Source organism: Danio rerio, chromosome 20, assembly GCF_049306965.1.
Source record: "Danio rerio strain Tuebingen ecotype United States chromosome 20, GRCz12tu, whole genome shotgun sequence".
Taxonomy (NCBI): Eukaryota; Metazoa; Chordata; class Actinopteri; order Cypriniformes; family Danionidae; genus Danio; species Danio rerio.
Genome location: NC_133195.1, coordinates 9,667,501 through 9,689,262, shown reverse-complemented (window position 1 = coordinate 9,689,262; position 21,762 = coordinate 9,667,501). Strand labels below are relative to the sequence as shown.

The window sequence follows — 21,762 nt, the reverse complement described above, 5'->3', positions numbered from 1 at the left end:
TTCGCAATCTGCATTACTCCTTTTGTCCGACACGGAAACCCTGCACTGAGGTGTGCCATGTTCAAAACGAGAGTATTGAAAAATGACACGACAAAACTCAGCCGTGAGGTTAAGGGTGAAAATCTGTCTGCTAACTATTGAGTAAACACCCATCGGAAAAGGTTCAAACCCGCTAACATTAAGCAAACAAACAGAGCTTTTGTGATTTTGACTTAATATGAAAGCGGTTTCATTTGTGTACTGCAGAAATGAAGCAAATTTCCGTCTCGAGTTAACCGTTCTCAGGCAGAACGACTAGCTCTAGGCTTATTTGTATAAAAAATAAACTGCCGTGTTTTCCTTTTTTCCTGCTTTTTCTGGCGTATCTGGTTACCGGTGGTTAAGAATGAGTTAGTTTCTACAAACCTCCTTCCAGTTGCTTTGTGTGAATGCGGTTCCTCAATGATGCACCATGACACACAGATGCAAAGATTTCCAGTCAGTCACCAAACCAACCCAGTTCTGCTTATTCTGACCCAAATCCACATCTTTCACGCAAGCAGCATAATTTTACCTCTAATGGGTAAAGCTGACAGTAAATGGCTCAAAAGCAGGGAGTTTCTGAGGGTTTTTTTTTTTCTTAAGTGGCCCCGCCAGAGTCACTGAGCTGCACAAAAGAGCCAGGCACCATTGCTTTCTGTGTGTACCAGCAGTTTTGGACCACTGCCTCTCCATCAGAGTGCCTTTCTTTAAGTAGGAGCTCAGTTGGAAAAGAGAAAAACAAGTCCTGGGGGTTGTGTGGGTGTAGGGGCAATGAGGTATGCCATCATTTGACACGATGAAAACAAGCAGGGCAGGCTGAGACAGCGAGAGGGCTGGTGGAGTAAGCAGTTTTCTTTCTATCAAGCTTAACTAAAAGATGAAATCAGCACATGTGTTTGTTTTTTGTGCATCATTTCTTTGTAGCAAAATAACGGTATGTGGGGCATGGTTAAGAAAATTGTGGCCATTCCAAACAAGGATGCAATTGGTCAGACTTTAATTAAAGATTACCAAAAATGTTTTTATTTTTTTTTTCCCCAATGGATTAACTTGCATAGATTCATTTTTTAAACTAAAGAATAACCATGTGCACTAGCAAAATTTATTTTGACTTCACCCAGACTTAAAGTATCAATTTTCACTATTTACTAGAGGTGTAGGAAAGAATATAGTGGCGGAAGCACTCCAAATGTGGAAGCAAATGGTCAGACATTTTTTTTTTTATTCGTAAGGGGATCAACTTGCATGAATTAATTGTTCACGTAATCTAATATAAAGATCAACAAGTACTAGTAGATAAACATTGTGAATTTTGATGTTACACAGACTTAAAGGACCATGACACCCCCCACTTTCGGTTTGGGTCTACCTTAGAATTTTTTTCAAAACATGCATCATAATGTGCGTGGAGTGGACGTGGCCAGCAGGGGAGAAGGAGGGGAGCGACAACTGTTGTCAGTAAGCTCACAAAATTAGACACAAACCGTGAGGTGTTGCATGATTTTATAGTTTACAAAGTTAAAATGTAAAGAAATAAACAGTAATTTAATGCCCTGCTACGTATTTTATTCGTAATTTCATATACAAACAACCACAATTTATATCATTATAAAGATCGGGTTCATATAAACACTATAAATGAGGACTTTTTCCTCAATCCCCAGGTCTGAATCATAGGTCTGAATGCTGACTCAGTGCAGCAGGTCTCTTGCCCTGTCTATTTGAACTATTAGCCCTGCTGGTAATCTAGAAGATTTAGGCAAACACAGCAGCACTGCAATGTGTCTAAATGTGAACGAACTCCTGATAAAACACAACTTCTGCCATCCTCTAATTCTTGTACTGCTCTCTCCCAACAAAAATGTTTGCTGCACACAAACAGCTTTGCTGTTTCGGCACTGACAGCATTGCGGGGAAAAACATGCAACAAAACCCGTGAATCATGAAAACAAACACATACGACCCTTCATGAACAGCTAAATACTGCGTGCTGTGGGTCTGTGTCTCACAGCTTGGCACTGGCAGGTCTGCCTTGTCTTCGGAAAGCGCGTTCAGTCATAAATAATTAAGAAGCAAGGTCTTCTCATAGGATAAGAAAACTCCGCTATGAATAGTGATGAGAAACCGACGCGTCTACTTTGCGCTAGAATGCCGATTTTGATTCCACCCCAAAAATCCTTTTAAACCCGGAGGCTGAAATTAGCTGATAAAAGCTCCAAATTATCCAGTTTTTCCCACAATTAAAGTTAACAAGTGCAAACATTGTCTTAACTGATGCTCAACACACACACATCAGTTAAAATCTCAAAAAAAGTACTCAAGGGTTTTGTGAACACAAACACAAATTCTGGCCCACTACTTGAACGTATTAAACCAAACTTGTTCTCCCAATCTTTTAATGTTTCAGTTTATCCCATGTATACTCAGTTTGCTGTTCTCATCTGACAAAAGTGACAGTGTGTTCTTCTTTTTCTTTTTCAGCTGCTATTGCAGCTCATCTGCTTCAAGGTTTGGTGTGTTGTGAGTTCAGAGGTTTTCTTTTTGCAGACCTCGATTATAACAAGAGGTTTGGTCACAATTTATTTTTGATGGTCTGTTTGTTAAATTTAAGTTACATTGCATCTATATGCCAACTGATTCTCATTAGATTATAAGTAGACCGTTAGGTAGGAGGTTAGGGTTGGTGTAAGTTGACATGTGCTTGCAAAGTTTTTTATAGTCAGTAAATGTCTGTTGAAGGACTGATAAATGGCAGTATCAATAGATATTACGCAGACTGTCTACTTATTAGGCTTGCCACGATCGACGTTGATACCAGTTTTAAGACGCAACACCGGTGACATCACTTTTCCACCATGACACCGTCCCCACATTTTTTTTTAAGTATTAGTTTTTTTTTATATATATATATATATATATATATATATATATATATATATATATATATATATATATATATATATATATATATATATATAAATAAGAAGCACAGGGAGCTTCAGTTACATGATCTTGAATGGGGTCCTTCAACTAATTTAAATGTTCCATAAAATTGCCTGATTAAAAATTTGCATATAGTTTCCACATCAGGACATGGTTTTCAGAGAAGTTTATATGTTTTTTGAAACACATTTAGCTTATTTTTAAATTAGCTATTAACTGTACTTTACAGTTACAATACAGTATTTATGAGACTTCTAAGATTTTCTTTTGAATTTAGGAGCTGTAATTTATTGAACTATTCTTGAAACAGTCACACCATACACTGAAAAATGTATGTCTGACAGAATTGACAGCGTTTTCTTCTTTTTCTTCTTCTGCTGTTGTAGCTCATCTGCTTCAAGGTTTGGTCTGTTGTGTGTTCAGAGGATTGTACCAAGTGATTTTGAGTGACTGTCAGCTGAACCAGTCTGTTGATTCTTCTCTGAACACTACTGTAGCTCTGAACAAAAAGGCATTTTCCAGAACTGATGCTTACTATACATTTCTATTTTACTCTGTAAATCTTATACTTAGGTCAGCCAGTCTGGCAGCAACTTACAGTAAATGACCTTTCAATCCCATTGTGATGCATATATTGTTGTGACCACACCTAACAAAAGTTATTGTAGTGCAAGATGTCAGCAATACCTAAGCTCTATACTCGAGCAATGTTTACAGAGTAAGATGATACTGGTTTACTGTAAACGTTTAAAGAGTACTAGAGTTGCTTGGTTTGTTTTGGCAATTGAAGTTTGCTCTTTATATATTTAAAGATAATTTTGCACAGTGTTGGCGATTACCTGTCTTCTTTCTGAGTCCTCATACTGAACGATGAGACGTGTGTTAACACTGTGACTCCATGTGTTCCCCAGCGCCGCTGTCACAAACCCAGAATCCTCCTCGAAAGATGCTGAAAACCCCAAACAGATTTCATACAGTCAGACCTTTATTGTAATATTTGTCAAGTGCCAAAATAGAGTAAAAAATGTGGCTTTGGTGATTAAATAAAAATGTTGTTTTATTAAAAACCTGCAAAATAATTTAAACCAGGTGTCCAGTTCTGCTCCCTGAGGGCCAACACTTGCCTTGAGCTTTCTAGTGAATCTATAGACCTTGATTAGGTTCAGGGTTGTGTTTCCCAAAAGCATCATTACTCAATTATTGCTGCTATTTTTGTTGAACTCTGCTGGTAATGATGGGATTTGTCGACCCTCAAGGCCCCTTCATCTTAGGCCGTACTCACACTAGGTACAGTTGCCTCGAACCAGGCCAAAGCACGCTTGTCCCCCCTCCCGTCTCCCCCGACGGCCCGCGCTCACACCATATCGGGCCTCGGCACGCTTACGTCATCGCTTTATTTATTTATTAAGATTTAGCATTTAAATCTTTGTTCTGACTCCATAAATATATTTCGAGATATCTCTAATTATATTTTGACTAGTCATAATTATAATTCGACTAGTCAGAATAACAATTAGAGATATCTGCAATTACAATTGTACTAGTACGAAATCAGATTGGAGATATCTGCAAATATATTATGACTGACTAGTCATATTCCTACATTGACTTCCATTGAAAAATATTTGCAGATATCTCTAAATGAGTTTTGACTAGTCACAATTGTAATTAGAGATATCTCTGAGTTTTTACTAGTCATAATACATTTGGAGATGTCTTTAATTCATCATATTTAGAGATATTTACAAATATATTTGAAGATATCTCTAATTAATTTACTAATAGTCGAATTACAGTTGTAGATATCTTGAATTGGATTTTTGACGAGTCAAAACTCAGTTAGAGATATCTGCAAATATTTTTCAATGGAAGTCAATGGAGGAATATGACTAGTCATAATATATTTGCAGATATCTCCAATCTGATTTCGTACTAGTACAATTGTAATTGCAGATATCTCTAATTGTCATTCTGACTAGTCGAATTATAATTATGACTAGTAAAAATATAATTAGAGATATCTCTAAATATATATTTATGGATAGTCAGAACAAGGTTTAAATGCTAAAACGGCTTGCCATACGCTCTCACTCAGCAGCACAGTGGAGATTTCTCTAGTTATATCGTTTCAGTCGTTTGATATGCCGTCAAATATTTCGCCAAACAGTCCTTAGGGATGCAGGGACACGAAGTCAGATATTTCGCCGAACAGATCCGCCACTTTTGGCACTCATAAACAAACTTTAAGCTCTCGTGCTGCAGGAATGAGGAGGTTTGCTGAAGGCGCGCAGCTGGCGTGCTGTGAGGAGTTTGCGTCCTTAATAAACTACGGCAGTTTGCGTTCACTGAACAGTAAGAATGATTAATAAATCCATATCAAACAGTCCCTTAAAAGTCACGTCTTGCTTTCGGTTTCGGGCTTTGGCGCGTTTTGTACTCACACACAAGCGTACCGCGCCAAAGCCCAAGTGTACCGCGCTCAGGCACACCTCTCCCAACCGGGCCAGGGCCGGCCAAGTGAACCGTGCACTCACACTTCTCAAACGATCCGGGAAACGGGCCTGGGCACGGTACGGATGGCATAGTGTGAGTAGGCCCTTAGAAATACTGACTAGTGGTTACCTTTGCTTACAATGCTTTTGAAACCTAAACTGATCGGTTTATCATGCATAATGTGTCAGGCTTAGTCCAAATAAACCAGTATTTTTTTTATAAAGTTAAGAGTTTTTCCTTCTTTGCTTAAAAAAAATCTTGTCCACAAATGAACAGTAAAAAAAAACACTTTATCCAAATGATTCACAATTTGAAGTCACTGTCTAAACCAACAGGCATTATATGTTTAACCATAAAGCCATGTTGGCTATTAAGAATCTTCAAAAAAGGTTGGTCACATGGTTTTAAAGGCTTTTCTAATATTAAGACATGCAGATTTGTCAGCTGCATATCCATGATGTGAATCTCCCGTTCCACCCCATCCCTAAGGTACTCTATTGGATTAGGAACTGGTGACTGTGGAGGCCATTTGAGTACAGCTAACTCATTGTCATGTTCTAGAAACTAGTCTGAGATGATTCACGCTTCATGACATGGCGCATTATCCTGCGTGACGAAGTCATAAGAAGATGGTTACATTGGTCATAAAGAGATGGACATGGTCATCAACAATACTGAAGTAGGCTTTGGCATTGACATGATGCTCAATTGGTACTAATGAGCCCAAAGTGTGCCAAGAAAACATGCCAGACACCATTACACCACCACCTGCAGCCTGAACCATTTATTCAAGTCAGGATTGATCCATACTTTCATGTTGTTGATGCCAAATTCAGACTCTACCATCCAAATGTTGCAGCAGAAATCGAGACTCATCAGACCAGGCAACGTTTTTCAATCTTCTATTGGCCAATTTTGGTGAGTCTATGAAAATTGTAGCCTCAGTTTCCTGTTGTTAGCTGACAGGAGTGACACCAGTTGTGGTGTTCTGCTGTTGTAGCCCATTTGTCTCAAGGTTGGATTTGTTGTGTGTTCAGAGATGCTCTTTTGCGTACCTTGGTGGTTATTTGACAAGTGGTTAACAAGTGGTTATTGGAGTTACTGTTGCCTTTTTATCAGCTCGAACCAGTCTGGCCATTGTTCTCTGAACTCTGGCATCAACAAGGCATTAGCACCCACAAAACTGCCACTCACTGGATATTTTCTCTTTTCTGGACCATTCTATGTAAACCCTAAAGATGGTTGTGCATGAAAATCCCAGTAGATCAGCAGTTTCTGAAATACTCAGAGCAGCAGGTCTGGCAGCAACAACTATGCCATATTCAAAGTTATTTAAATTACCTTTCTTCCACCTTCTGATGATGGTTTGAACTGCAGCAGATTGTCTTGACCATGTCTACATGCCTAAATGTATTGATTGCAATAATGAGCAGTTGGATAGGTGCACCTGTTAAATATATATATATATATATATATATATATATATATATATATATATATATATATATATATTAGGAATGTAACGGTATTGTAAATACCGTCATACCGCAATATTAATTTTTTTCGATATTACCGAAGTCGCATGACTCGGTAAAACTATAGGTCTTCTGAAAAAATTTGCTCAGGCGAATGAAGCGAACTGGAGGTAGCGAAAACTACAATTCCCATCAGCCCATGCTTGACCATCATCCCTTGCGGTCTGTTGTCGCTACAGATCCAGTAATGCGGAAATGGAGTGTGCTGCTAGAAGCGGGGATGAAAAAGAGATGGAAAACTCTAAAGCGGGTGTTGTCGCCGCGCGCGTACTGAATAGCGGTGTTGTCGCGCGAGTTCTTATCAGCTGTGTTGTCGCGCGCGTACTGAATAGCGGTGTTGTCGCGCGAGTTCTTATCAGCTGTGTTGTCGCGCGCGTACTGAATAGCGGTGTTGTCAGCACACTGTTCAGATTGATGTAGACATGAGACCTCTATCTTACTCATGGTTTGTCCTCTCAAGTGGGGGAAAGACAATGCACAACGTTACCCACTGCTGTCAACCTGGGCCAAGTCATATCTCTCTTGTACCAGAAACCTCAGTCCCAAATGAGAGGGTTTTTTTTCTGTTGCAGGGGACATTGTAAATGCCCAGAGATACCAGCTTTTACCAGATTATATTTATATGATAATTTTCCTTTAAACCCATCTCTGTCTAAGTAAGTAAGTGAGTGTTTAAATGTTGAATGTGATGAGTTTTCAACAATACTAAATTGAAACTTTATTTTTTTTACATGGTTTAATAATTTTTTGTTATTAAAATTGAAGTTCCTGTTTCAAAGCTTACAGATAGATGGCTAATTTGTATGTCATTGACACTTTTGGCACTTTTTTGGAGTATTTTCATAAGTTTTGTTTTTTCCTGTAAATGATTCAATAAATACCGTACCGTGACATTCATACCGAGGTATTACCGTACCGTGAAATTCTGATACCGTTACATCCCTAATATATATATATATATATATATATATATATATATATATATATATATATATATATATATATATATATTATAAAGCAGTTGCATTGCTTCATAGAGATATATTTATGGTTCTGGTGTATTTTCCCATTTTGAACACTGCTGGGAAGTTAATTTAGGACCGCTGTTCCGACATATTGCAATATTTCCCAATTGCCATAACTCACTCATCAACTGTGAATCATTTGCAAACTTGGAGCCATTGAGTCATTTTTGCGGTTTATAGAGCGAGTGCAGAACAGATGATAAGACCCTGAAACAATGGAAGCACTTCTTTAGGTCAGACACCTGAGGAAGTCACTATTGACATAACACTCATCCGGGTCTTCTTCGAACTGCTATGTAAACACACCTGTGTGTTTTCGTTCGCCAGTTTTGGCGCAACCAGAAACAGCCAGGGCTTCTGAGGTCACGGTCTGGGTGTCTTTCTCATGATCCTCTGTTGTGTAACATTTAAGCGCCATGCTGTAATCTGACAATACCACTCACAGCAGTCACATCAGCAACTCTCACTTCCTCAAAACATTTCCTGTGGAAAGTCGACAGCGGGAGAAACCTGAAAAGGCTGGCACGGCATGTCAGTGAACTGGATGCCTGGAAGGCCCCTCCTCTGAAAAAACAACATCCTCAAAAAAAAAAAAGTGGAAAAAAAATCTGGAAACAATAGTTAGCCACTTTACAGCTCCAGACCTTTTTTTAGAGCTCTGTTTCACATTAATAGATGAAAAGGGTGAATTCACTAAACAGTGCCACTTTTTCACACAGAATTGCACCACAAATTCATGCTTTATTTACTAAACACACGCAATCCAGCTGAACCAGGTGTTAACAGACGGAAATAGCTCTGTGGAGATTATTTATATAACAAGCCCATTCACACTAAGGATGATAACGATAAAAAAGACAAAAGCAGAGTTCAGAACACAGTATAATGATACAAGATCACAGGAGTTTTAATGAGAAAGGATTTCATCCGGATCGTTTTCATAGAATTTTTTTTTCTCTTTTTTTTTAGCTAATTTAGAATTAAACACAGCTTGTCAGAATCCATTCAGATATGAATCACTCACACTTAACACAGCAGACGACAGTGCCACTGTTTGATAAGCTCAATGTGTTTCATTCTTTAATAAAAATGGAGAAATCTAGAAAGTGGCAATGTCACATCAATTAGTGGTTTTTGAGCCACAGATTGGATAATTCTTTGGATCAGGAAAAATGAAAAAGGAGATAAAAAATAATATTTACTTTTAAAACTACAAATGCAACACAAATAACAGAGATGTTAAAAAATGCAATGAAATCAATGACTTCTTTTTTTTCTTTTAATCCAACATACTGTCAAACATTGACAACCTGATTTTCCAAACAACTGCTTACATTCTCTTAAGACATAACCATTATACTTACAAGAATAGAAATCTTGTGAAATTAATTTCAGTGGTTGTTATCGGGAAATAACTTACCACATAATATCATGATTGAGCAATATGAATCAAGTTTTCCAGCGAACTGTATAAAAGTTAAAGTATACATCGTTTATCCCACACATACATCACAGAGATGTCTCTTTGATCTTTGTGTTTACATCTAAAAGATGTTTGTGCAAAATGTCTATTACACATCAATTTTCAGACATTAAATAAACGTTTGAAATGTGTCTTTAAGATGTTTAAAATTTAGAATGTCCATTCAGCTGAGCTTTTAAAGATGTTCATCACACCTTTGAACAGATATTTTCCAGATTAAACAATTTTTAAAAATACATCTTAAAGTCCCTCCGTTAGTGGCGAGACCAAATATAATGAATGGAAATACATAGGCCTGTGCGTATTGACATATAATGTAATGCTGTACAGTAACGTGTCATTTGTTTGTTTCAGTTGTTTTCATTTTAATCGTTTTGTGATGATGCGTTGGTGTGCTTTATCTGCCTGATTCCCGCTGAAGAGAGCAGGTTGTGATTCGAGATACATTCAGAGGGCGAGGTTTGAATGACATGCTGCGAGCTACTAGCCCGACAGTGAAAACGCAACTTGATTTTGGCCTCTCTACTCAACCTCCCAGGCGATTGGCCCGGTCCATAACCATAGCCGCATTTCCACTATCGGGCCAGTGCGAGCCAGGGCTTTAATCGGACCGGGCCGGGCCAATAGCCCAAGAGGTTGAGAAATGAGGCCGAAATCATGTCGCGTTTCCACTGTCGGGCTAGTAGCTCACAGCGCGTCACGCAAACCCCGCCCACAGAACGTCCCCGAATCAAACGTCACACAACCCGCCCACTTCAGCGGGAATCAGGACAGGCAGATAAAGCACACCATAGAATCATCACGAAACGAAACCATTAAAATGAAGACAATCGAAACAAACAAACGACACATTACTGCACAGCAGTACATGAAATGTCTATACGCACAGACCTGTGTATTTCCATTTATTACATTTGTTTGCGCGATTTAATTAATATCATCGCATCCAAATACTTTATAAATAATATTTCAAACCTTCTCCGGTGTTAATTGTTTTTAGAAAATATCGAAAAGCTTTTTTTTTAGAAAGGTCTTTATAAAATGAAAGTTAGGCTATATGTGGCTTTAAAACGGTTTGATTTATGTATTGTATATAGGCTACCTACATATAGCTAGCTTCCGAGAAAGCCCCGCTTTGGCCCGATTAGGCCCCGGAAGTGACGGTGAAAACGCCACTGGCCTTGGCTCGCCTTGGCTTGCTCGCTTTAGGCGCGATAGTGAAAATGCGGCTCATGGCTTGCACTGGCCCGACAGTGGAAATGCGCTAATGAGCCTACATTGACTATCTGGGAATAAGTGTACCTTATTTACAATAAAACTGCACATTATGTATAGGCATACTTTATATTTGTGCTTCAATCCTGTTACATCAAATGCATGTTTGCGCACAATTCATTGCCACTTTCAATTGGCTTTCTTAGGCCATAATGCCAACAACAGTTGGACCGCCCCCACCATTTTTTAATCATCAGGAGCGTAACTTTACCAGGGAAGTGAAAATGCTTTTATATGTGTGACTTGAATGACTCAGGCGGCTTTTCAAATTCTTCCTCTTTTGCACCGAGACAGATTAACATGCTTCGTACATGAGTGCACCGTCTTTGTACATCTAAAGTCTTTGCCTGATATGCATGTCAATGAGCATTTCTAAGGGACAAGTACCAATAAACTAGACCAGATATCAGTAGCATGCCTTAACCTCATCTCAGAAGTGATCTGCATGATAAAGGACCGCACCGTGCGAAATGCATTCAACAGATTTTATGGGCATGTCAGCGCGGTTATTTCATTTGCATAATCACTATAGTGACTCAGGTGCTAAAACCGCATGCAAATAAACAGCGCGCAACTCATTCCGAGTGAACTTCACCACACAATGTCTTGAAAGAAATGCAGGCTAATGAGTGTGCGTCTTAATGCGAGTTCATGGAAATAAGGTTGGAGGGGCCAGACTAAACAAATGCGACGCCCTGTTAAGACCCAGCTTCTTAAATCAATGCTCTGGTTTCCAGTACAATCCGCTTACTCCCTCTGATCCCGACAGAAGCGATGGGTGTTTTCCCACACAGCGTGACAGTAGGGCTATTCAAAGTCTTAAATCAGCTGTCTTTTTAATACACCACAAATCAGTTATTATAGGATCCGATTCTCGTTTGCACCAAATTCAGCACATCCAAATATTTTTATTGATGGACTGTCAAATGAGGGGAATGGAAAATTTGGACTGCGCATAGACATGGGAGTGACTCTCATGTGGTCTAATGCGGTTACAAAACTTGGCGAGATCTTTCTTTCTGTCCTCTAGGTTGATTTACTTTGAAAGCTGGTAGTGTTTGACAACAAAATTGTGTTAATAATCGTGCAGGCGTGCGATTTCCAACAACCGCCTCTCTCACACTCTATGACAAATGGAAAAACATTTGTGAATGTCTCACTGATGTTACGAACTTGATCAATTTCTGTTTTGTTTATACGCATGTCTCTATCATAGGTACAATGGGCAAAACTCCAGGGTTACATTGGTGGGTTACACTGCAAAGAAAGTCTTGCTGACTAAAAGTATTAAGTTAAAATTTGTAAAACATTTAAAAAAATGCATTCAAAACTTGATTAACTTATTTAAAAAAAGTTAAAGCGACATAAAGACATTTGTTGTTTTGACTTTGTCATAATTTTTTACAGTGTATAATGGGGTATATGCACAACTATCATACACCCTGTGCAATAAGGCGCAAGATGTGTTTGGCACAATTTGTTGTTATTTTCAGACCAGTGCAACCCTAATTTTCCCATTTTGCATCACGTTGTTCAAATAGCAAATCCATTTGCGCCACTTTGTGGACTTGGTGTTCTATTCTAGAAAGGAGGTGTGTTAAGGCGCATTGTTGGCGTGTTGCCATTTTGAGAAACTGAAATAGACTGCGCCATTGACCAGCGCATAGCGCATTAGTAATGTGCCTATGCGGGTCCAAATGCTTACACATTGCTTAATAGACACATGATGTACAGTAATACATACTGTACTGTAAATATCTTTACTTATGGAAAAAAGGATTAAAATGTTACAAAAAAATATTATTTTCTACATAATTATAAAACTCACTACCTCCATGCCTTCACCTTGGGGGGCTTTTCAGTTTATTCATGACAATATGCATTTATATAATGTTGTTATTATTAGTATTTACTACATGCATATATTTGTTTTAATAAAAACAAGTTTACATTTGTCCACCTGTCGGGTATCCAAATAGGACGCGTGTTTGCATATAACTCAGTTTTTTGACCAAACATTGTAATTATTGTTTGTATTTGTTGTATTTATTCATTTGCTGGAAATTATGAATAAATGAATATAGAAAAAGTTTTGAAACAAATCTTTGTGCCTAACAAATTAAATTAAATATGTAGGCTAATGGATGTCTTCAGTAGAGTGTGTACAACACCATTTCCTTATCCTAGAAAGTAAAGGAGTAAAGAATAAAAGTAAAAAGAAAGTAAAGAGGACAAATGGAGGGGGCTTGTTCTTTATTCTCACACAGATGGTCTGTTTAACTTCTTTCTCGCTAGTGAAGCCTTTGGGTTCCAACTTGCAAAGTCCGCCATGTAAATATCAAATGTGCCATAGAGCTACGAAACTCTTAAACAAAATGGGAGATGAGACTCTGATTAAATTAAAGCACAGTATAATAAAAACAGACCCATAATTCATTAAGAGAATAAGCACAACCCTGTTAAACCATGCCCTGGGGTGCACACCATATTTTTCAGTCCTGAAAATAGCAAAAGTGGATTTAGACATGGCCTTTTGCTTTTGCGCCATGCGCTTTAGACTTTGTGCCTAGATCGTTAAAATAGAGCCCCTAGTGTTTTTCAGTCAATGATAAACTTCTAGTGAAAGCTTAATGTGACCTTTTACAGTATTGATGAATAGACTTAAGCAAGTTAAATAAAATTAAGCATTCATTTAGTTGTTCAAGCATAAAACGAGATGAAAGACTGTGTATCAGAATCAGCAGGCTAACACAAAAACTTTATTGAAAATACTGAGGTACTATAAAGTGTCATATTTTAAAGAAATGGCAAGGGAAAATAAAATTTAATGCTGTGCTTTTCGACTTTTTGAGGAAGTGAGAGCTGGTCTAGACCAACTTTAAATCTCATATCTACCCGGCAGTGAAGATCACTTGTTTTTTAAAAGAAATAAGAGACCTTTAACATGGCAGTTTTATAATGGAAGAACAGTTCACCAGAAGCGCTGAGGCTGGCTGGCTGAAATTAAAATGTCTGTGTCCATATACCCCATTTTACTAATTTAAAGTGATAGTTCATCCAAAAATTAATATTCTGCTATCATTTCCCTTTATCAAAACCTACAGTATTTGAAATTCTTTCTTCTATGTGAACAAAAAAAGAATATATTTTAAAAATAGCTGGTTGCAAGCCTAATGACTTGAGTATTCCTTTCCCACTACAGAAATTGTTTAAACCTAAATGCTATAAACCTTACATAATCAATCAATAAGTCTGTGGAGACTGTTACAAATGACAATTTGTGTTGAAATCACACTCAAAAAAGAAAGTGTTTATTGTGGACATCAAAAACAGAGAGAATCCAATTCCAATTTCCACCACTGAGCCCTTTAAAATAAGCCGTTTTTAATGAATGTTCATGATATAAATATAATTTGAAGCACAGTGTACACTAAAATCATATGGAAAATAAATAATTTTAGGGAACATTTTAATATTCCACTCAGATCTGGCACATAGAGAATTTTCCACCTTTCCTAGTTTACACTGGTAAACTAGGTGTGGATCATTTTCGTTCTAAAATGCCATTTTAATACTAACGCCTGTTTCACACCGCAAGCTTCAGCTGCGCATGAGCAGAGCGTGCGCAGCGCGTATGTCGAGCAGAAGCAGCACGCAGGCGTTTGTCTTTCACACCAGCTGCGTCTGCAGCACGCAGCTCTTCGGCAGCTGCTGCAGAGATCAATCTCTGTCTATTGTATCTAGTTACCCATGTTTCTCTAAATACAAATACACTTTTTAAACTTTTCATCTGCACCAAGGCCCCTCCTATGCTGTTTCTTTAACCTGCAAATGTTTATTTTACAAAATTTATAGATCAAATAGTACTGTATGCTTCTCAAGCTAACTTATATGAGAAGTGTCTACAGTCAAAAGACAATCGCCTGTGATATCATGTCATTTGTTTTTTTGATTATCAGGTTGCTGTAGACCTAGTTATAATTATATTTATACAATATAGTTATAATGATATTTATACATGATCAAACTAGTGTTACTTTCTCCGCTTCAGTGATGTCCAGCAGCAGAATAACAGCTCGTTAATTCATGCTCGTGCAGAGGATGAGACGGACAAAAGTAACCAATGCATGCCCTTCTTTTACTTATTTTCGTGTTGTCAGATTCACAGTGCAAACAGCTCCCGGTATTAATAACTCGAGTAAACATAAAACAAAGCCGATTAAAACTTTCTTCCTCTGCTCAGCTGCACAGAACACAGCGAGCTCACATCATCCAGCATGCGTGTCGAACTACACTACCCACAATACACTTCGCTATGGACTACAAATCCCGTAAATATTCTATTTCCCCTCTCCTACAACACTAGTGTGCAACTTAAGCAAAACTGATACTAAAATTGTTTTACATTTGGTTTTGTAGTTCGGGCCTAAATAAATGTTTATTGCCGTTTTTAATCGTTTAAGTTAATTTGAATGACTATATATAAATAAGTTGACATTATTAACACATTTATTGGGTACAATTGCTACCTTTTACTGTCATTCAATGTGTTTTGGTCATTATCAATGCACTGTCACTTTAATTGAGCGTGAGCAGCGCGTCAAAAATAGACCCAGCGCCGAAACTATCGCTGCACTGCTGCTTCGGTGACGCTCACGCCTCGCTCTGACGCGCTGCTGCTGCGTGCGGTATGAAAGCTCTAATCTGTTAACATGGACGCCGAAAACACACGCGCTGCTCACGCGCCGCTGATGCTTGCGGTGTGAAACAGGCTTAAGACATATTAGTGTAAACGGGGCCTAAGTGTGTATTTTTCGCGAGCGGGTGTGCAACGGGAGCGGGGCGGAGGATCGTCGATGCCTCCTCAGCATCCTCTATCGGCCCAGGCCTAATGTTCATTTCACCTGGGGTTTACAATCACATCTTTTACATGAGAATGAGGAAACAGCGGTGTTTGAGGCTCACATTATGGCCATGGCCATGTAATGAAGTCTTTTTTTATTCAGTCTTATTATTTCAGTTTTATTATTTAGTCTCACATCGAGATTCATATTATATAGCATTTTTAAAGATGTGTTCAAAAATATCTATATTTAACATATTTTGAAAATAATGATGGAAAACAACTGTATACAGCTGCTCCAGCTTTGTCCCTGTAAAATAACCAGGATGTTATTTTACAGCTTTTAAAGTCTCTCATATGAGTTTGTGTTGCTGTAATTCTCTAATCTCCTTAAAAGCCATTTTACAGGAAGTTTCACAATGTTTTTTTTTTTCTCAAATGAAATGAAATTCCTCTTAAATTCATTATCTTTAAAAGTATCTAGTTACAAATCTAAATAAGAATATAAATAAATCAACTTTAGTCAAGCTCAATAATCAACTAGCCTATCAATTAGTGACACAGAGTTAGGAAAAACTTATTTTAGCAATCAAAACAACGTCTTCAGAAACCCAGGAAATAATACAACGTAAACAATGGAAACCACTATCTTGCTTTATCACAACAAATTAACCTTCTTATCAAGAAATAAAACACTGTGGCCTCTTTTACACAAAGACAGCAGTGGAGCCTGGAGACCCACAACTGAACTGTTGACTGCTGAAATCGCAAAACAAAACACATGAATCTGTAGCCAAGGGCTGGTGACTAGGAAAAATTATGCGAGATCCAAAGTGGAAATGATTTATGTGCGCTGGCCTCGTCTAAATAACAACATGCTTTAAGTAGCCGCCGGTCGTAGCTGAGAGCAACTACTATTTTGGACCGTAGTCAACGTCTCAGATTCAACTATCCAAGCAGATCCAAAGTGCTAAGGTGTGGCCTTTTGTCTACATCTCCAACAAAAGACCTCAAAAAGAGTTTCCATTCCCAAGGCCAAAGAAAAAACACATTTTCTCAATAGCCGGCTCTCTGAGAACCAATAAAAGCGTCTTTATCAGTTCCTCTCAAAGCACAACAACAGATGAAAAGCAGACATCCTCGTTTCAGGAGGAAAGAAAAGTTTTCAAGTTATTTTGCAGATGTACATTTTTAGGGTAATAATTCGCTTAAAAGGTATACATTTAATTATGATTTTCATATAGAAAATGTAGAGGTGCTATAAACAGACTTTCAATCAAATTTAAAACTTAAGACCTTTTTAAGATTATTATGAATTAAATTTTAGACTTAAACAAGGCTAAACACTAAGGATTTTGGCCCAGTTAAAACATAAAAAATGTTAAAAACAGGAAGATAATTAAACCATATGCTTCTAAATAGAAATAGAAATAGAGTTGGTAAATAGCGTTTATAAATAAAAGTTAATAGATAAACTTTTGGTAAAACGTTTATTGAGATGAAATGTTAGTGATTAGTTGGGTTTGGGCCGATTGGGTAGCTTTACATGGACATACTGTAGGAAAATTAAGACCTGTTTGAAATGATTTAAGACCTCCAACACATTATTTTAGTGAATTTAAGACTTTAAGACCCCGTGGACACTCTGTATATAATGTTATTACGTGGCATACCTGATTCTAAGTGAGTAACTTATTACACCCAACACGGATTTGTTGTTTTTGAACGTTTCTATAGTTCAGGGTACCCATATTTTCATGAACAGCAGGTTCAATGACTTTCAAAGACTTTATAAAGCACCACTAGTTTTAAATCAAGCATCTTTGTAAGCATACCCCAGCATATGTTGCGACATGAAAGTCTTCACTGTACTTAACTTTTTACTTCTCAGAATCCACGTCAATTCAAAGTCAAATAATGGTAATATTCAAATGCAGTTTCTGAAATATTGATCAATGTGCATTATTTATCAGTGTTATTTTCAAGATTTGAATTTCTGATTTTTAATGTAAGATTTAGTCTTTTTTTTTCATCCTGTTTTTGACAAATGAGTACATTTGTTGAAATAAAACCACAAACAAAGTTTATTTCAAATTCCAAGCACTTTCAAGGACTTTTGTTGGTTTTAAGTGCTTTCCAGGCCTTATATCTATGTGGCTGAAATTCAAGTACTTTCAAGAAGCTTGGGAACCATGATACTGTAGTTATATTTAAAAAAATATTTTAGCAAAATTGTTCCAAACATTTTATATGGGTTGAATTTATACAAACAAATTAAATTCAGTAATGTTCAGCCTAATTTGTTTGTTTAACTCAGTCCAAATAAAGTGTTTACAAACCCTTATCTTAAAAAAAAATGTTTAAATCGAAGGAATCATGTAGTTCAATTTTTTTATATCTTTCTAAAAATATTACGACTACACTCAAAAAATATTTTTTTTTGCTCGTTCAAACTACTTATTTAAAATGAGCTGAAACAACACAATTCTTGAGATTTCATTGAGACAACTTACTCATTGAGAGAATGTTCAATCCACATAAATTTATTAAGTGTTACAGTAAGTTAACTTACTCGATTTGTGTTGGAACAACATGAATGATTTGTGTGGAACCCTGCATTTTTTACAGTGTATATTGTTAATGTGAATCATAGCAATAGACTTTGTTATCTTTGGTTCTTGTCTGTTCAAAATGTCTACAGACATTGCAATAATACTGTTAATATCAATCAGAGTCACAGCACTGGAAATCATTACGGTATTGTTCCTTTCAAATACTGATAATGTTGTTTAGATAAAACATATTATTATAATCACATTTTTTTTTCTAAAACAATATCCCATTAAATATTGTTACATTACAAGATGTTTTTTTTTTTCGTTTACATTTTTAATACATCACAATTCCAACGTTAATGTATATCATTGGGCTTATGATGTCTTCTTTTCAAAATTTTTTAAGATAAATGCAAACAATATTCCTAACTTGAATCATACAGTGGTGCATTCAGTTAGCATGCTGACATCTTTACCAAATGCCAATAGATATCACAATAATGTTAACTTGACCATGATGTCACAGGCCTCCAAATACAAATTCCAAAAGTATTGCTTACTCACCTCTATGAATTTACCAAAGTCACATTCTCAATTGCACAATTATCGCTTCTTGAACTTAGCCAACACGAATGTTAACAATTTCATGTAGAATTTACAGCATCTTACTGGCAGCAATTTGCCAGCAATTTACTCTAAATTAAACTTACAGCAAAAATACTGTATTAATAATTACAGTACAATTTATATTGCTGTACATTTATTTGCATTGTTGTATATCTTTACTGTAAAATATATAGTATTCTTAGTCTTCTCAACTGTAATATATATTTCATACAATAAAAATGTATTGTAACTCATTGTTCATTTATCTGTCAACTGTAAACCAGACCAAATGGTAAATTACTGTATTTTCTATGATTGGAAGGTTTCACGCTCATGTTTTAAACTTTATTTTGATTCACAGCTAATAAAAATACTTTTTAAAGAGAATATATCTCACAATGCAACTTTAAAATCAGTAACATACTGCATAACTGTCAAACAGTAAAATATACAGCATTTTTAGTCTTCTTCTTTTTTTTTCTTTATATATATATAAATATATATATTTATCGTGTCTGCAGTGTGAGCAGGTATATCGGATTTTCACCTGTCAGTGAGAGTCGTGCATCATTAAAAACCCTAACGAATGACGTCAAGTCTGAGGTTTTCATTTCAGTACAAACTTCAGCAGAATCCCAATCCTTAAAACTCATACACGAGGACTAAATACGCCTTTATATTATCACACAGCACGAGTATAAAAGTATGTGTACGCGAGAGAGAGAGAGAGAGAGAGAAAGAGAGAGAGAAAGAGAGAGAGAAAGAGAGAGAGAGAGCAAAACATCCGCCACGTAACCATAAACTAATATAAAACTGTTGCATACATCACGTGCATAAATCACGCCATGGACATTAAATTAAGATAACTACTGGTTTAAAATCTCCAAGATTAAAAGAAGATGGCCAAATGAGAACTTTTCTGTCACAAACTATAGTAAAACTACATCTTGTCAATAAAATAAAAACAGTGAACAGATTAAATACATCAATGGAAAAAAAAAAAAAGAGTGCTCTTTAATTATCAGCTGTTAGTCAGCGTCCGCTCTTTTGTTCCTGGTCATTGCATCTTTGCAGTGTGCTGTGTAAATGCAGACAATTGGATACGAGTCACTTTTAAAAAGATTATGTAAGCAGGTTAGCAAAAAAATGAATAAATAAAAATTCGAATACAGTCACAAAATCGGAATTGACCATCAAGACTTGCATAGTAAATGTAGCCTTTAATTGTAATTTTTTATGTATCCATTTACTGTAACAGATAAAATGGTAAATTACTGTATTTCCTATGATTGGTTTTCACGCTCACTTAAAAAAATAAATTTAGATCACGGCAAATAAAAAATGCTGTTTTGATGTGGAAAATACAGTAACATACTGCATGACTACATACAGTAAAATACAAATCATATTAGGGCTTCACAATAATAAACAATACTAACATTGCAATATTTTCTTTTTCTACAATATATATATATATATATATATATATATATATATATATATATATATATATATATATATATATATATATATATATATATATATATATTTATACAACAGTTCTGTCTGGTTCTCAAATTTGATTGGCTGATAGCCGTGCGATATTCTGCAATATCAGAACTCCTACAGCCTCTTTACCCTTTGTGTATTACTCCGCCCAAATACAGCCAGCAAAAAGCAGACACTACAGACCGAAAGTTTAAAAGATGCACGCTCAACTGTTTAACTGTCAGCTTATGATTTGAATCTGGAAGAAAGTAGTTCCTCAAACAAAAGGATTTTTGAGACTCTCCATGTTTGATTTAGTTTTTATATACACAATTATGCCGTCAAACTGTTGTATAAACGCAATATCATTCATATATCAATTTATACAATATACTGCATTCTCGTGCCAACGCAGGCCTCCCACCAGTGCTGATATACAGCCATATCGCACTGCTACTCGTGTGATATTGCTCATATATATATATATAATAAAATGAATAGTATATTTGGGGAGAATTCATATATTACGATATATTAGGATGATTTTGTAAGGGAGTGCATCTACATAAAATATAATAAACCAATCACAAACGTTGAGAAATACAGTAGAGCAACAATACTGTAAATATATATATATATATATATATATATATATATATATATATATATATATATATATATATATATATATATACAGTACTTTATGATTTTCTGGAAGTCTAGCAATATTTAGATATACAAATTTAATAATCAAAATGTTATAGTCATATATATATATACAGACTCCACAAATCATGACTGCTTTTAAAAGTGTTTTTCAAATTCTGATTAATAATAATATCAATGTAACATTGCAGATCCAGCAATGTGACTAATACATATGCGCATATTGCGATATCATTGCTGAAATGTTGTACTGTGCAGCCCTAATTCATATTACATTAAAATACTGTGTAATTTACAAAAAAAAAGGTTTCAGTGCATTACTTTTTTTGTGACTCGAATTGAAATGCATTTGAATGCTGATTTGCATTAATTTTTATTTAATTATTTATTCGTGGAACTTGAAACCAGCCTCTTTTCTCTGTATTTAAAAGGCTGGTGTAAACATTAATAAAGACTTCAGTTTATCCGTTCATATCCAGAAGAAAGAAATTCATATTAATCTGAAACTACATGAGGGTGAGTTAATGATGATAATGTTTTCATTTCTGGGTAAACCATCACCGTAAGTGGGAAAAACAGAGAGAATAGATAAACAGGGTGAGGCTGTAAAAAGGCCAATTCTTCCCCCACATAATCCCAAGAGATGGAAAAATAGAGATTGTGAACTTGTGTGAGCGAAAGATATAAAGTGAGTGGGAGAAAGCAGTAATCAAAAATAGAAGTGTCTAGGGGTAAAGTTACAGGCCGAAAACATGTCTCTGTTAGAAAACAGGAGAGCAGAGCCTGTATCTCTTTCCTTAAAGCTTTGCCCCAACACACCTGGACACAC

The 21,762-nt window shown here is 36.2% G+C and overlaps 1 protein-coding gene across 5 annotated transcripts in view; it reads right to left on the bottom strand.

The window, feature by feature from the left end:
- rad51b (RAD51 paralog B) overlaps window positions 1–21,762 on the bottom strand; it is a 93,596-nt gene that overhangs the window by 43,794 nt on the left and 28,040 nt on the right. For all 5 annotated transcript variants that reach the window (XR_012395450.1, XM_017352460.3, XM_017352459.3 and 2 more), the window contains 1 exon segment: window positions 3,804–3,913. Coding sequence is in view for 4 of the 5 variants with exons in the window: in XM_017352460.3 (XP_017207949.2) it covers window positions 3,804–3,913 (110 nt within the window). In the remaining variant the exon portion in view is untranslated.